Source organism: Oreochromis aureus, linkage group 17 (genome assembly GCF_013358895.1).
Source record: "Oreochromis aureus strain Israel breed Guangdong linkage group 17, ZZ_aureus, whole genome shotgun sequence".
NCBI lineage: Eukaryota > Metazoa > Chordata > Actinopteri > Cichliformes > Cichlidae > Oreochromis > Oreochromis aureus.
In genome coordinates, this window is record NC_052958.1 from 2,255,548 (window position 1) to 2,272,914 (window position 17,367).

The 17,367-nt window shown below is 45.1% G+C and overlaps 1 protein-coding gene across 1 annotated transcript; it reads right to left on the minus strand.

Moving 5' to 3' along the window:
• Positions 1-2,476: 2,476 nt before the first annotated feature.
• acsbg2 (acyl-CoA synthetase bubblegum family member 2) lies at positions 2,477-16,653 on the minus strand. Its single transcript, XM_031758669.2, has 15 exons — positions 16,397-16,653; positions 12,576-12,711; positions 12,262-12,383; positions 10,864-11,132; positions 9,270-9,358; positions 7,340-7,460; positions 7,066-7,146; positions 6,827-6,976; positions 6,265-6,441; positions 5,587-5,768; positions 5,132-5,374; positions 4,829-5,046; positions 4,543-4,682; positions 4,095-4,341; positions 2,477-3,893 (listed from the first exon to the last, which is right to left on the minus strand). The coding sequence occupies exons 1-15, from the start codon at positions 16,401-16,403 to the stop codon at positions 3,775-3,777; spliced, it is 2,301 nt and encodes a 766-aa protein (XP_031614529.1). The 5' UTR covers positions 16,404-16,653; the 3' UTR covers positions 2,477-3,774.
• Positions 16,654-17,367: the final 714 nt, after the last annotated feature.

Here is a 17,367-nt window from a genome sequence, read left to right on the forward strand (position 1 = left end):
TCTCAGAAGATGTGCTTTAATGAACTGCAACTTGCACCAAGCAGTAAAGATGACAAGCCTGAGTGGTTATCATTAATGTCAAAGAACATTATAGAAGGGAATGGGAGATAGATGGGAGAAACCCCCCAGCTGTCCCTTCCCTTTGCAACTCTGTGCACAGGGCTGTGAGAGTGGAGCATTTCAGCTGAGTCTATATTATATATAATATGTGTTTAATACAGCAAAGGTAGATTATCTACTGTGTGGATCTTTAGAGGATGAGGAAAAAGCAAAAACACACAAAAAAAACTGAGAAAATGGTTCATTGATAATGTGTGGAGAGGGGCGGGGCGGGAGGGAGGGGGCATGTGCAGACGGGGTGTTTCCTGTGTCAGTGGTTGTCATAATGTGTCTGTGACAAGGGGACAGGGTTGCCTGTATTTATAAAGGGTTTGATTATTTTTCTTTTAAAGGGGCGGGGCGAGGGAGGGGGGAGGGCGGCGTCTGAATCCCTGTACGAGGTCGAAGCGACGAATGGCGGGAAGAACAAATGAACTGGATGGCTGAAGAACAATTTGGTATTTTTGAAAAAAACAAAAAAAGGAAAACAAACAAACTTGGCATTACAACGCCACCATGTGGCCGTATGATGCAAGTTGTTAACGAGGACGAAACATGTTATTTTAATGTTATTTTTTATGTTGAAATCATATTATTAATAAAGTCATTAAGTACTGTTGTCCCCCCTCCCCGTGTGTCCGATCCTTGACCGCTGCGTGACCCGCTGCAAGGGTTCGAGTAAAGTTCACGTGACGGTCATCGCAGGCCGCAGGGTTAAAAGGACAAGCAGCAGGCCGGCTCATAATGCTCGTGATGCATTGACCATCTATTGAGGAAATGCGGCTATAGGGAGGGACAGTTATTGGCGGAGGCTGATCAATAACCCGGGAGGCTGCGTGGACCTTTTGGCCTGTCGCAGCAGGAACGGCACAGGTGCAGATGCAATAAAGATGGCTGAACGCCGTTTAGTAGCTTCGCTTTCATGCTCTTGACATCGTTCGTGCCGGTTCAGTGAACGGAGACGATGTTAATGGTTCGGGCAACACAACAGCCTGTGCTGTGAGCCGAACCGTGAGGTCTCTGGTGCAGCCCCTACTTTGTGCTAGATTTAAAAATGTCATTTTTTTCTGTGAAATTAATGGAAAGCAGTGATTTTTTTTATCATTTAGAAGAAAAAAGAATCGGATATTTGTGATATTCTAAAGGTTTTAGTATTACAATTCAATTTGGATCCACGATAGCTAACAGTGACCACGTTGTAAAGACACTGTGTGCAGATAACCTCCGCCCTTTTTATCCAGCTGATGAGACGCATGAGCACAGTTTGCGTTCTTCTGACAATCATCCCAATCAGACGGTAAAAATCCTGTCATTTGTGATAATTCATAGCTGCGAAACTAAATATGAATGTGTGCATGTGTTCATTACTACTGTTCAGTACATTTACATTGTCGGATAAGACAAATAATGGGGCTGGATCACGTGGTGAGACGGTTCTAGTTCACTTAAAATATAAATGTCCAGGATTTTCAGTGAAATGAAAGAAACAGAGTTAGGTCCATGTTTTTTACTCTTTCCGTGAAGCGCAGACTTTCAGCTTTAATTTTTCATAAATTTTGTATTAAATGTTTAGGAATTACAGCCAGTCCCTCACTTGCTTATGAAGTAATTGGATAAACTCAGTGGTTGCACGAATATCACAGCTGTCGCCTTGGAGATGCTGCCATTCAGTATTGTTTACCATGGCAACGCAGCCTCCTGAGCCGAGTGCGGTAAGGCTCGGCTGCGTGCGTGCATGTGCTGACAGAAGCTGCTTCAAGATGCAAAAAGCAGAAAAGTATCAGAGGAAATAAGAAACAGAACGTCTGCAAACTACAGAATCCAAACCTAAGAGATCGGCCTCTGAAAAAGCGAACCATCCTGTGCTGCAGGTTGATTTTTAGTAATAGCATCTATGACAAACTGCTGCCACTGCAAGATTGAAACTTGCAGCACGTCGGTTTTTCTCTCCCCCCGTTTCCGTTTAGCATCAGAAGCTCGTGGTTTTTGTGGCCACAAATACGAGATGTGAGAGAAGATCTCACAGACGTGGAGGAAGTTTTATCGAGCAGCCTATTTATGGTTGTCGGCACACCGAATAGCATAGAAACAGTTCACATGTGCCACGTATTTAACGAGGCCGTCGGCTCTCCTTTCTTTTTGACACCTGAATCTGTTCTGATTGTGAGGTTGCATTAAAAAAAAAAAAATAGCTCAGTTTGCTTCAGGGGCTGAGATGAGCTCTCCAGTATAGTCCACCTTCACCAGCAGCAGCAGCAGCGCCCCGCCTGCTGACTGCACAGTGCGCTGTCTAAACCGACCCGGGTAAACCGTGTTATTTGTTACTCTGTGCATTTCAAATCCCTCCGCGTTACATTTACAAAAACAAAACAAAGGATAAGTTTCATAAAGTAGCGTAATGAATTCCAATTTATTCCACAACTGATCAGACACATATTCACATTTTCGTAGTTACAAGCAGGTCAGCTTCACTCTCCTGCTGCTGCTGTTCTTTCAACCCAGACTTATTTAAGACTAAAAACAGCTGTTAGGTTCGGGCAGATCCAGGTTTCTGTCAGGGGTGTTGGGCGCGCTCACTGAACCGTTTGCTGCGAAGATTCTCATAATGCAAACGCATTCATTTAACTTTGAACTTTTTTTAGGCAACGGATTAAACTAAAAAGGCCATCTGGTGTGTTCCATCAGCCCATCCTCACTCACCCCGACCCCTTGAATCACCGTCATTTCCTCCCTTTGTTTTTCATCCTTAAAACAAAACGTACGAAAACCCCAAAATTTAACGTAAATGAACCACAACGAGCAAACTAACGCTCAGCTTGGCTCTGCTAGGAGTGCGCCACACACGCTATATACTAATCTTACAAGATATACAAGATGACCTGTTTTGGAGTGCAAGAGCTTTCAAATTTGTGTCACATCGCTGAGGTGATCTTTAAACCTCGCTGTGGTGACAGGCCGCTAGCTGAAAGCAGCTGATAAGATTTGCTATAAACTGACAATACAGTCCTATAACTTATGTACAATTTACTTCGTCTCCATGTGAGTGCAAACCGAATGGCTGGGAAAAAGAAATGAGGAGGTAAAAGGTATTTACAGTATTACAAAATAAAAAAAATAAAATAAAAAAGGGTCACACAAATCAAAATACCTGACAGACACCAAAATGCAATAGATATGGCTTCATGACAAACTGATTACGATAGCTTAAATTCAACAGCAGAACCTTTTTGACATTTAGAACAAAAAACGACAAGGAGTGAAATCAAAGACGGGAGAAACACCAAGCACATGTAAACGCGTGATTGTGGGATTTCACTCCATCTGATGCTCATTTGGTAAACAGAAACTTTGGTAAAGTGAAAATAAATACACACAAATTATTCATAAAAAAACCAAAACATTCTGTTGTTATCAAGTATTCTGGTTCGCGTCGCAGCTCCTTACGTAAAGCTGCTGCTACTTCATCGATCAGACGTCATCGTTCCTTCCAGAAATACAAATAAATAAGCTCAATTTAACCTCATTTGGCTTCTGTTCTGTACAACAATCATAAATGTAAACTGAGACAGACTGAGCACGACTTAAGGCAGTAAAAAAAAAAGAAAGAAAAATGTATTTTTTAAATACAGGAGGAACCCAGCAGTGGACTGAATGATGCAGATGGTCCCAGCAGGTCTATTTGGGTGGCAGGGGGTTGTCGGGGGTTGCTGGAGACGCCACGTCCTTGTAAAAGTTATCGATCTGCTCCTTGTACATCTTCACCACCACCGGCCGCTTCAGCTTCATGGTGGGACCTGTGGGAAGAGCAAAGAGGATTCGTGCTGTTTAACTCATGTGTTTTAGCTCCAAAAGGGCAGGAAATACCCAAATGTAAGAAACTGTGACTACAAATGGATGTGAAAACATCATCAACAATATCATCATCATCATTGTGCATCTTATTAAATGTCGTTTCAAAGCCGTTCTCTAATAAAATAAACCGCGCATTCACTCACCCAGCTCTCCTCCGCCAACAGAGAAGTCTCGATCCAGGATGACCCACTTCTGAATGCGCTGAGCATTAGAAGTGGAATTCTCGTTGACTCTTTTGATGCCCTCCTGGATGGCAGCGTTGACCGCAGGGTCTCGTCCGCCTGCGATCTCGGAGACGCGCACGGCCTTGCTGCCCAGCTGCCTGCACAACTCCACAGCTTCTGGCGTCAGCTCGTCCTGTGGATCGCCCGTGTCTAGGTTCACTTGGCACTGGAGGGTGAGGAAAAGAATTCAAATAAATATCAGTAACCATTACAGCCCGATTCTGAACATCACAACTGTGTAGTTTCCCAAAGTGACCACCAGGTGTCAGTGCTCCTTTCCTCACCATCTGTTAAAGCAGATGCACTGATGCAGTGTGCTTCTGACACCCCCTCACTCCTCCCCTGTTCTCACTGGCTGAATCTTTACCTTGATGGTGAGCAGCATGGACAGAAACTTCCTCTTGTCACCGATCAGCATGGCGTTGCTAATCAGCGGCACAGCCTCCTTCACTGCATCCTCTATGGGGACGGGAGGGATGTTCTCGCCTCCGGCTGTGATGATCAGCTCTGTGAACGAAAAGAAGAACAAACCTGAAGCAATCAGCCTGTAACAGGATATAAGACTGTGAAAGGAGAACTGATGCTCTTCATTTAAATAGATAAATAAAAATCTGGTACAGTTCCAGCAGAGTGCGATTTAGCTCAGGGAGTACCTTTAATCCGCCCGGTGATGAAGAGGAACCCGTTCTCATCTTGCTTGCCCAGGTCACCCGAGTGCAGCCAGCCCTCTGCGTCCAGCGCCTCTTCCGTCTTGTCTGGCATATTCAGGTAACCCATAAAGATGTGGCGTCCCCAGAAGCAGATCTCGCCGTTTCCCTCCTCGTCTTTGTTGTGCAGCTTTGTTTTGCACCCTGGGAGCTCGATACCGCAGCTGCAAGAGAGCAGTCGTGTAACTCACCAGCGAGTATCAGTTGTTCCCTGCAAGTCGTCAAACCAACGCGAAGAGAAAAATGTACCTGGTGAGCCTGAAGGCATCGTGGCGGGAGATGGTGTGAGGGCCGCTGCTCTCGCTCATGCCGTACAGTTCGCACAGAGGAATGTTGAGGCTGAGGAAGAACTCCAGGGTGTCTTTGGTGATGGGGGCGGCGCCTGTGTAGCACTTGGTGCAGCGGTCCAGGCCCAGGGCCTTACGCACCTTTTTGAACACAAGCTTTTTGGCTATGTGATAGCTGACCGGAGCGCTGCCTGGTGCTGAATTCCTGGGGAGAAAGAGAGTGAGAGAGAACGCAACGTGAGGTGGAAGGCTGTTCCAGCTGATGAAAAAAAAAAAAAATAGTTACAGTGTTTCAACAACAGTCCTGCATCTGCAGTGATTTTCCACAAGAACATTTCAGCAAACTGAAACAGGAACTTCCCACCCCCGAGGAAACGATTCAGGCCCTTCTTAAAAAAAACAAAAGCATATACTTACTGGTTCAGCTTGCTCAGGTTGGTCCGCAGACCCACATCTTTGGCCCAGGCAGCCACTTTCCTTCGCACGGTGGAAGATTTTGCTCCAACAGCTTTCATCTTCTCCTGCATCTTCTCCCAGACACGTGGGACGCCCATGAAGGCCGTCGGACGCGCCTCCTTCAAAGTGTCTACCAGCGAACCCTGTAAAAAAACAAAAAAAACAGGAAAATTCAATGCATTTTCACAACTTACACAAAAAGAGGATTTTGAACCGAGGAGAAAGAGGAAATGTAAAAGAAACACAGAAGCTGTTTGTGTAACAGATGGACTAAACAGCAACGGTGAGGACAGTTACAGGAGGAACCAGAGGGGGGCGATATGCTACTTTTATGTTACAGGCTAAAATTGCTCTAGTGCAAATGTGAGGGTGATCAATAAGGGGGGCGGGGGGGCTTTTAATTTGCAGCTCACCATCCTTTTTACTTAATTTTACATCATTTAAATTACTGGTGGGCATTTGTAATCAGATATTTGGGTAAATACTTTGTTCTTGTTCTATAGCAGCCACAAAGAACCATGACCTTACGGCAGGCCTGTTATATTGACCGTACTGTGCAGGTCAACCTATTAAACAGGCTGACGAGTGTTTATTTCGGGCGCTGGCATGTTTGTGTTGTCTGTTTGGTGTGCGTCTCACCTTCAGGGCGTCGGGCTGAGCGAAGTAAGTCACCCCTCCGATCTTCATGGTGATCCAGATGTCGACCATCTGGGCCGCGATGTGGCTCAGAGGCAGGTAGCTGACCACCACCTCCTGAGCCTGGGAGGCCGCTGTGAGATTCACATGCTTGCTGGTGGAGTAAGCGGTCCAGGTTAGCTGAGAGAGAGTAAAGATGAGGTGCTGTGATTGTTGTGTATGTGGACGCACATGTAGTGTTTCACATCTTTACTGTAACAGTAGATCAATACTGATCAATTGAATGGATGTAATGGATGGATAAATGCAGCAGAGTATCGTTTAAACTAAAATGAAATGAGTAAATTTGCATTAAATGGAAAAAATAAATGCATATAACAGGTTGCCTTTATGGTAGTCATAGTGACACAAAAGGGAGGAAAACGCTGGCCTCTGAAACAGGCCTGCAGCTGTTAACTGCACTGTTGTGCAGCTCGAGGTGAAATCACTGACACTAAATAGAGTCAACTGAATCCCTTAGAAAGCGTCCCTGCACGGGTGGCACCTGAGGATGGGTGGAGCTTACGTTGTCGTGGCTGAGCATGACTCCTTTGGGCTGACCCGTGGTTCCTGAGGTGTAAATGAGCGAGCAGCACTGGTTGGGCTTCTGGCTGGCGATGATGGCATCGAGGGGAGCGTCGGGCTCGTCGCGTCCAAGCTCCAAGAACTCGGCCCACTGTGGCACGCAAAGAAAAATAAAAACACTTCGATCGTGCTTCTTGTGCTCAGCAGCTTCTTTTTATGCACGGAAGTGTGCGCGCTTACCGTGTACAGGTTTGGTCTCTTCTCTTTTAGTTCATCTTTGTACTGGACGATGGCTTTCAAGTGTGGCAGCTTGTCTTCAATCTGTGCACAGATGTGAAGACGATCAGTAAATCCACTCGTGGGATTCCTTCATTATAAGTTACTACTTTTACAGCTTGGTAAAATAAACACACATATAATAATAATAATAATAATATGTTTGTTTTGTTCAGCTGGACCTGAAATCTGTTCAGCTTGTTGATCCGTGTCCACGTGTAACTCACTCTCATCTTACCTGAAGGATTTTCTGCAGCTGTTTGTGGTTCTCCACCACGATGATATTAGCCTTGGAGTTTTCTGCTACATACTGGCATGCCTCAGGAGAGTTGGTGGTGTAGATGCCCACAGCAAACCCACTGTGAGACAGAGACACGTCACACAGTCAGCTATAGGCCTATTTACTTCTCTGTATTGTTCCAATCGAATCAATATCCCATGATGTTGATTAAGAGGCCTTCCATTTGCAGATATGTATTTGATAAGTGAATATAGATATTGTTCATTTACTTCCAGTCGCCATAGAAACAAGAGCTTGGAGATGAATCAGAAGCGCTAAGTTGCATTCAAGTCATACGATGGATGAATTACTGAGCACATTTGGTGGAAATGTATCGGAAATGCATCAGTGCATGGATCAGGTTTGTGTTGCATCTGTGCAGCTGCGTATGTTTAGTGTGACCAAAGGTATATGTCAGCCAATCAAGTGAGAGCTTTCACCAAGGTACATTTAACACTTTTAAGACAATTTGTTATCACACGGAATGTAATTAAATATTTGTTTTAATGGCTGCAAAAAGGAGAAAAGCAGTAGTCTCGCAGCTATTTACTAAAAGTGTGACTTGACTGACATCTGCAGCACGCCTGTCAGTGTAAATAAATCTGACCTGAACTGAATCATCAGCAGACTCAAGTTATTTTCGTGGCACTTTTCATACGTAAAAAACTAAACTATGTTCATCAAAATGACGTGCAGGGCTGCTTCCCAACAATGGGTGAACATGCAACATGCAAATGAAATGCAAATCACTTTAACCCTGCATTTCAATGAAGCAGCAACATGTTAAATGTTGAAACATTTCATGTTAAATGTTTGCTCAGACTGAGCTGCCCTAAAATTCAGGCCACCTGATGACATCCCGATGTTACGATAGCAAAGTCAGTCCTCCCTCTCTTTCTTTTTCTTAACAATCTGATGAAAATGGGTCAACAGAAACCACCTGACCTATGACAGCATTGTTTTACTAGAATACTGAGCTCCCGCTCTAAAAGACGGTGAGATATGATTCAGCATGCAATTCAAATGTTTTGCTTCGCTGTGCAAATCTGAGCCTTAAACTGAAGTTTCCAAACATGACCTGACTGCATTCATCACGACCGGTTTGTTGACATTCCAGCTGACCTTTTTTTGTTGTGATCATTAAGCAGGGAGCAGAGTTTAGGCATGCGCGGTATCGGTATCAGTGCGTGGAAACAATGAGCTTCTCTATAAACAGATTTAAGACTTTTAAGAACCAAAGCAAACATGAAAATGTCACCAGAATCAGCGTGAAAAGACCCAGTTTAGCATAACAGATGTTTGGTGATGTAAGCAGCTGGTCTCATCTGGCCTCAGCCAATCAGTGCCTTTAGACTCTTACTTTGGCTGAAGGGTCTGGGTTTCTTGGAATTTCTTGCACTCTCTTAGCGTGTTGGATAACACGCATGAGTTCATTCATGGTGAACACTTATGCAGCAAAGCTGAGAAGCTTGTGATTACTGTTATGTGATCAGTGCACAGACACAGAGTACAAACAAAACACAGATGGATAAATAAGCTTTAAAAAGCAAATTAGTATTATCAGGAAAATGCACTGATTGGATCCACAGCGGATCAGTTCAGAAGAGGAATCGAATCATAGCATGTACGAGGACATGCTCTTGTAAAGTGAATCAAAGCTGTACTTGAGTGCAGCACCCGAGAAAACACGCATAGTTTCAACCACCGAGGCGCTATCGCACCCATCGATCCATCAAAAAGACGGTATCGCTCTGGCACGTAGGACACACCAGCATACGCGTTGCCACACGTAAAACATCAGTATGTAGATAAGATAACCACAGATACAGTGAGCAGGAGCCATTAGGGTCATGCAAAGGAAATATTCAGGGCTGACGATGAAACTCACCCCGCCAAAATGGCTCCGATGTCTGCGACAAACCACTCGACAGAGTTGAAGCCCAGGATCCCGACGCCGTGGTAACGCTCCAGTCCAAGCTGTAAAAGCGAGAGCGCACTTATGAAAAACAAAAAGTGAGAGTCGCAGCAGATCGGGCACAAGTCTCACTTCCATCGTTACGGTTGTTGTTACAAATCACTTGTTTAATATTTACCTTTTGTTATTACCTCGGGGTATTTTGTATTTGACTGACAGGATAAAGCTCAGAATGGGACGGTCTGCTTATTACAAACTAAGTGCAGACAAATGCACAGCTGGGGATGTTGGGTCAAGTCTTTATGACAAATAAAAGCTTCCATTTCTTTACATGCACCAGATTTACTTTTTTTCATGCAACACGGAGACAGTTTGAGCCGTCAGGTCTTCCAGCTGATGCACGTGGAGTCTGAGGTTAGCTGAGGTGCATTACATTCAGCTGCAGCCAGCATTCATGAAGTCGTTCATAAAGGCTTTAATTGTTGAAAGATAATATTGGGTGTAGCTGACTGTGTTAGGGAAGCACAAAACAAAAACAATCTGAGCTCAAGTTCAGGTCTAAGATTTGGATCCGAGGTTAGTTTGTGTGTATGAGACGCAGAGAGAAATGTCTGAGTTTTGTGTGTGTGTGTGTGTGTGTGTGTGTGTGTGTGTGTGTGTGTGTGTGTGTGTGTGTGTGTGTGTGTGTGTGTGTGTGTGTGTGTGTGTGTGTGTGTGTGTGTGTGTGTGTGTGTGTGTGTGTGTGTGTGTGTGTGTGTGTGTGTGTGTGTCAGTAGAAATGAGTCACCCTGCTGTCTAACTTTGCAGACTTTCACGTGAAACAATGACATGCTCTGTCCTGCTGAGACCTCGCCGTCCGGCCTGACATTTCAACCCTTTGGTGCGGCGACGCGTGCTGTCTAGACAGACTCGGCACAAACACCAATGGACGTTAAAACGGCTCGAAGGACCCGAGGACTGTTGTTGGAAACAGAAATCTGTTGATGCTGAGGAAGCCCAGCTGCTCGGGGTGAGGGGGCAAACAAAGGTTTTTGGCACCAGTTTTCCATATTTGAAATGTCTAACCGCCACTGTGTGTCACAGCTGCAAGCAGCTTCTTATTGATTTATCCGCATTTATCCATTTTTTTATGAGCCATCACTAAGATTTCGTCCAGGAAATGTTGGGATAATCAGAACCGGAGAGCGTCCGCAGTTATTCTCTCACGTGTAGCGCACAGCTGTGCCCGCCAGCTCTTCACTACTGCGTGGTTATATTATGTTGCTGCCTGCGTGAGGCAGCACACGGGTCAGGAAGGCCATAGCTCTCTTTATCTTTCTTCTTCTGGCTGAACAGGAAGTGCATTTGGCGTTTTAAAGTCTGCCAAATCAAATCTGCGGAGCCGCCTGCTGTGGTGACAACAGCAGCCACAATTAGCTTTCACTGTCTGACAGACAAGCCACCATTTATGAGCGTTTGGTATTCTTGCTTAAAAATTGAATTCAGCTTAATTTTATGTCCTTAAAGTAACGGATCAACTGTAGTGGAAACTTTTGCAGCGTTACCAAAACAATAAAAGAAAAACTACCTTCAGGAAGCTCTTGGCAGCGGTGCGGCAGGTCTGGTAGTAATCTTTGTATTTCAGGCTTTTCTGCTGGTCGCCCTCCTTCCAGCGGAGAGCCGTATATTCGCCGTAGCGCTCCACAGTCGAGACGAACATCTGGTTGACCGTCAAAGCGGGTTCAGCAGCCAGACCGGACTCCTCCATCCTCAGCTTCACCTCTCCGTCGCGCTGCGTCGTCCACAGACGGGGTTCTGCCGGCGGCACCGACAGGGAGTCTGGGCGCTGGGCGCTCACTGGAAGATGTGCAAACAACAGTCAGAGAAACGACCGAAGGCTGGCCTCGGCAATAGATCTGTACTCGTCTGCCGTCCACAAAAACTGCGACAAACACCCTTTATTAGAGGCGTTAATGGAGATACCACCCAGCTGCAGGCACTACGATAGATCTGCAAAGTCACATGGGCTCAAAACTAGTCTCAGCCAATGGTAACAGAGCTGGCCTGAGTCACAGTGACAGCCAAGAGTTAGGAATCGCTTCAGGTTGGCTAGATATGGCATTCTTTAAAAAGCAGGAAAGGTGGTATTATTTTAAAAGCTTTATAAATAATAAAATATAAATACAACTTCCAGCACGCCATGAGAGTGTACTGATGGACTTCCTGGTTAAAATTATGATCAGATAATCTTTAAATAATGGCACCTAAATTCTGACAACAAAACCAATCAATTTGTAATCGTTTCTGAAGCCTCGTCTCCATGTTCTGCTTTCACACTCAGAGAGACAAACTGCCAGCAGGATGTTTGAATATGCAGCAGAACAGCATCACACGGAGGGTTTATGACTATTTATGATTCATGTAGAGCAGGGCTGAAAAAAAGCCACCAGCAGTTAATATTACATGTTAAGAGTTCCTCTTTAATAAAGTCTTTAAGAATCATTATAAACGAATGATAACGAATGTCAATTAACTTTGGGTCGCAGTGCAAAATTCCCTTTCCGTGATTATAAACAGATCGCGGAGCAATGCCGGGGTTTTTCCTCACTGACTGAGACGGGAAAGAATGTCACCGTTTAAAGGCAGGAAAAGGGAAGTGGAGCTCGCTCTGCCAAAGAACGCAGAGTTCATTCATGTCTGTTTGCTCTGCTTCCTCGGGAAGGAGAAAAAAAAGAAAAAAAAAGATAAAGCACAGTCACAAACGCTGACATCAGCATTTACAGCGAGCACAGAGATGGGATAAAACCCGAGGTCACGGCCTTTCTGTACGGATGCTCGAGCGTGGCAAAAATCCTAAAAATGACACTGATGTTGTCTAATTGTACGTCTGCACGCTGCTTATCGCAATTCTTCCAGCGCCGCCCTGGTCAACACTGGATGCTCGGGAGCGCCCAAGACAGTGTAAACACGCTCCCTCTGCACTCACCTGCTTGTGTGTTTGAGCTCTGCTCCGCGGGGACCTCGGTAGTCTTGGTGCTGCTGGTGGCTGCATCATGGGCGCCGGTCTCCTCTTCCCTTTCCCCTGCGGACTCTTCCTCTGAAGACTCACTAAAGAAAAAGAAAGGAGAAAAACCCCACAGTTACGTATGGGTCAGCAGGTGGAAGAGGGTGGGAATCCTGAGAGCAAAGATCATGCCCTCATCCCAGCTGTTGGTGGTATAAACACCATCACTATCCCTTTGTAGGCAGTTCAAGCAAAGTGGGGCTTCATTTAGGGGCGTGTAACTTGTGTTGACGTACTTTGCTGTGTCCACGATGCCGTCATCGAGGGAGGCCGCGCTGTCCGCTGTAACACAGGGCGACTCCAGGAAACCGACTTCTCTGGGAGGCTCCATTACCCCTGCTTCCGACATGGTGGTGGACTCGCACAAAGTCACTGAAACAGAGGATGGTCAGCATTCACAACAAGGAAACAGTTACAGACATGACTGAGAGGCTCCAGGCTTTGCTCAGTGGCTCCAAGAGAAAGACCCCTCCCCCCAGGAGTGGTGTGCATTTGAGGGATTTGTGCTGTAATAACTAAATAATTTAAGTAGTTTGCTATTTAGATCTTAGACTATAAAGAATCATAACTGACAAAGAAATAAGATCAAAAGGAGCAAAGGACTGAAACATTTGGCTTCCGTTGTCTAATTAGCACACTGTTCAGTTGACACCAACGCGTGACAGCCAGCAGTGGGCGGTACTCACAGAAGTCGTGCGTCCTGTAGGGCACTAGGTCATGTCACGTATTCTTGCAGTTGCAGTGTTCTTGCAAGGTGTCACGAACCTGCCCGACTTCTGTCTCGTGATCACACAAAAATCAGCTGCTTAGAAATCTCACCGAGATCATCGCAACCATTTAAAAAACTGATCTCTGCTTAGGACGTGCAGAGAGCGATCTGTGATGCACTCAATCGCACAGCGAGAAGAAACAACTCGATTGGATCCGACTTCATGAGCTGTTAAAAGCCTGGATGATAACGCAACATATGGAGCCTAGCTAGCAAACACATGTCACAGATAACGCCGTCTTTCTACAAATACTCGACTGCCTTTCATTGCTGCGCTTGGTCAACAAAACACCTCAATAAAGAATATTTACACTGCTCCACCCTCCCGATGTCCAGTGGAAGAGAAAAGGGAAAAACAAAGGAAACTGATGATGATTGTGAAATATAATTTTGAAAGATACAACAGAAAGAAAGTGGAAACCCCAACTGGGACATTAGAGCGTGTCCCAACTGGGAACATGTTCCCTCTTCTCTCAATGATCTTGTGATTTACATGCCAAGCCGATCAGTACCACCCTGCTTCCCCTTTTTCCTGCCTTTCCCACCATTTCGTTCATCACAGGAACCACGTCAGATCCTCTCTGTCATTCAAGCCACTGCTGTTGCCGAGCTGGACCCCCCCTCCTCTATCTCTTTCCTCTTTGGTAAATCACAGGACTTATCTGTTTATGTAAGAGGGCTGAAAACACATACCAGCAGCTTCATCTATCTGCTCTGGCAGCAGCCCATCATTTCTCACCTCTTAGGGGCCAACTGGGCTCAGTCCCATGGGGGGAAAAAAACAGAAACAAACAAGCTCCAGAGAGGTCAAAAATATTTTTTGCAACACATTTGGAACATATTCTCAACCTAAACCTTCTATAGTGGAATAAAACACAGGTCAGCTGGATTATTTCATGTATGAATTGCATCTAAACTGGAAGAATTCATCACATTTGGGCAAAAACATGTCCCTGAGGAGAGACATGGGCTTGATTTGGATTTGATCTGGAGGTTTAAATGTCTCTCTGTGGACGCATCGCCTCTGGTCCAGCTGCAGATTCCTCTGTTGCAGCTGTGGGTGGCTGAAGGTGGAGGCAAGCAGGCAGCCCTGGGATGGACAGGGGCAGACATTAAAAATCACCTCCCCTCCTCTTATTTCAGTCACTGCTGCGTTCTTGTGACGTGATGGGGAGGATTCTGAGTGTGACGCTGATCTCGAGAAAAGGTTCAATCGCTCATCAACCCTACGAGTCTGCAAACGGACATGTGAAGGCTGAATATAGCCTTTAGAAACCCTGTAAGCTGTCATCACATTAAAAAAAACCTGAGACGCGTGCCTGTCACACAGGCCTGGTATGAATCCTCCCTGCTGTTCATCTGGCAGCAAAAACACCTTGAAAACATCCATTGGTGGTCAACAAGGGAAGCAGTGTTATTGATCCACGAGCAGCCTAAGAATACATTTCCCCGCCTGCTGTGATAAACTTTCAGTTTTTCCAATCAATAATTTTTCTTCTGGGGTTTTCTCATAATCACCCATGGGAAATGTGTGGACTTCCCATTTAATTATCTCTCAACCACCAAAATTACAAACCCATATCCTTTAGAAGCAAGCCGGAAACCTCTGATTCTCTTTCCCCGATATAGATTAACCCGTCAATCAATGCTTGTGTCAATAAAGTGTTGAAACCCGCCTGACTGAGCCATGGCTTTACTTCCTTTACCACAATGTTTCTAATACTCAGTGTGTGTGATGGAGAGCCTGTACATGTTTAGCAGGTTTGACCTCTGTCACCACAGCAGCAACATGGATGGCTTTCACCTTGTTTTCAGAATTTAAAAAAATACAATCCAAAACAGATTCAGTATGCAACAATATCAGAGCAGCTGTGGCCCAGGAAGTAGAGCAGGCGGTCTACCAATCAGAATTCCCCAGCTACTCCTGTCTAAATGTTGAGGTATTTTGGGCAAGATATCACAGAAAATGCTTGCATTATTTATTCCTTTTTTTTTTTTTTTCTCAGTAAAAAGGGCGTTAACTGTTTAGAGTAGAAAAAGTCCAGACTTGTTCTTTCAGCTCTACCAAGCACATTTATTAGCTGAGTGATTAAAAAAAAAAACTATTATGCCACAGTTTAGCTTTCCATAGCCCGAGGTGACGTATTCAAATGCACCTGTTTGAGAAGTCACAACCAGAGACCCACTAATCAATCATCAGAGTAGCTGCACAATCATTTTCTGCTGACCATCTTTTGCTCTTTTTGATGAAGCACGGCCATTCTGCATGCTTTTGTTTTCATGAAGTTTCCTTGTCATAAGACAGCACAGCCGGTGCCAAGGATGAATCATCTGACGGAATCAGCACAGTTGTGCAAAATGCTGCATCCACTGTAGCAGGGGGGAGATTGTACTGCATAGCAACAGCTGTTTCATTCAGAAAGGGAACTGCAGCAACCCCCCCCCCCCAATCCTTGAACAAAAAAGTGTCTGCCCCAAAACCAAATGAGGGACTCTCCCCAAAACAATACCACCATGCTTGCAAACTTCACTTGGGTTAATCCCCTTTTAAACTATACAGACCCAAAATCCCCCCCTCCCTCCCCCCTAAATTTTCATTTTTCTTCACTCCAGCTTCATCTCTTTTTGTCCAGAATAACAGCCAGCTCACTTCACCACCTGAAACCACAGAGCTGCTGCTCTAAACGAAAGTAAGATACAGTGAATTCCCAAAAATCAATACATGATCTCCTCCTCCTGCTTCCATCCAGCTGCTCCTTCCCAGCAGCACGCACTGGGCGTCATCCTCAGAAACCCCACGGTGCACTGGGTACATTTTTTTCCAACTAAATCTATTTGCATGCTAAGCAAACCTTTTTTTTAATGGCTATTTTAAACGTGAGCCAAATTACAGGGAGAAATTCGGATGGATCTGCTGGGTGGGTTACACCCTTTTAGGAAGAGACCAGGTCTGGGCAGGTTGTCTAGACATACCCAAGCCGTAAATTTCAGACCATTTTTTCTGTAACACATTTATTATCATGTATTATCCTATTAACGTCTAAAACCAGCTTCACTGAGCCGAGACATATAAAACTCAAATTATAAACCAGGAAATTATAGATCTGAAGGCGAAATATCTTAATTCAGAGTCAAATCTAAGGCCTGTAAATGCAACACGCAACACGCAGGTGGTTTTCTTACCGGAAAAATCGTGACCAACCGGTTTCTGACCAAACCTGATGTGTCGAAGTGAAACCCGGCTTAAAACAAAACCAGAAAAGCTCCACACAGGGCTCAAATACTCACATTGCATTGCTGGAAGCTGATTCTTATTCCGGTTTGTTTGTCTGTTTCTTCGTGACTGGGTTTTTCTTTAATCTTCCGCTTTTTGTCCGTGTTTTCCGTTAACGCCGTGGCTTCAGTTTGCCGCTAAACACACACCAACCGGCCACTGTCTACTCAAGCAGCAGATCATTCATTTTCAAACACACAGCCGGCTTCGTGGGTCCCACCCACCCTGAAAAAAAAAGAAATCCACCCAGGGTGGGGCCTGCCGGCTTCCTCCGGTCGCCCCGCCCCCTCACAGCACCGTCATTCTGATTGGTTCAAACTGCTCACACCACAGGACCTGGTTTCCATACAAGGCTACGCAAGGCACATGGACACAGAGGGGGCGGAAGTTGCAGTGAGCGCACGAGCTCATCTGCCCCTCCCACCTCCAGCCTCGCGCATACACGTCGCCGATATGCCGGCTCGAGGTGGGGGGGGTTACTATCGGACAAACTGCACAGCCCTGACAGCTAGCGCGGCTGAGCCTGTGCTTGGCTTTAGCTTCATGACTTTCCACTGACTGAAACGCGCACTTCAAATGCACCCACATCCTGCAACCTACATTATTATAACTACTGCACATGCTCCTCTTCGTCTTTATTAAAGTTTACCAACGATGGCAATTTATGACATGTAAATATAACATAACAAATGTCCATCTATAAAAGAAGAAGCTGAAAATCAGTGATCTTAGAGGGGTTTTTTCTTTTTGTTTGGCTAATTATTAATTTTCTTGATGAACTGCTACATTTTACTTTCATACTTTTCTATTTGTATTCCACTACAATTCAACTGGATTTTTTTTTTTTTTTTTAAATCTTCACTCCGGCTCCAGTTCACTGCTCTACTTAGTTTAGAAATTAGGACTTTGGAGTAAAAAGGTGACCTGGTAAACTACAGAGCTTCGACCTTAAGCTTGACAGCTTAAAAACAAAGGGATGGGAGAG

Bases quoted from the DNA above. Each gene is read 5' to 3' on its own strand.
- acsbg2 (XM_031758669.2), bottom strand. The intron at 5,375-5,586 runs GTAAGTATATGC...CTTTCTCCCCAG, and splicing joins AACCTGAGCAAGCTGAACCA to GAATTCAGCACCAGGCAGCG. The intron at 4,342-4,542 runs GTAAAGATTCAG...CTCACCCTCCAG, and splicing joins CCATGCTGCTCACCATCAAG to TGCCAAGTGAACCTAGACAC.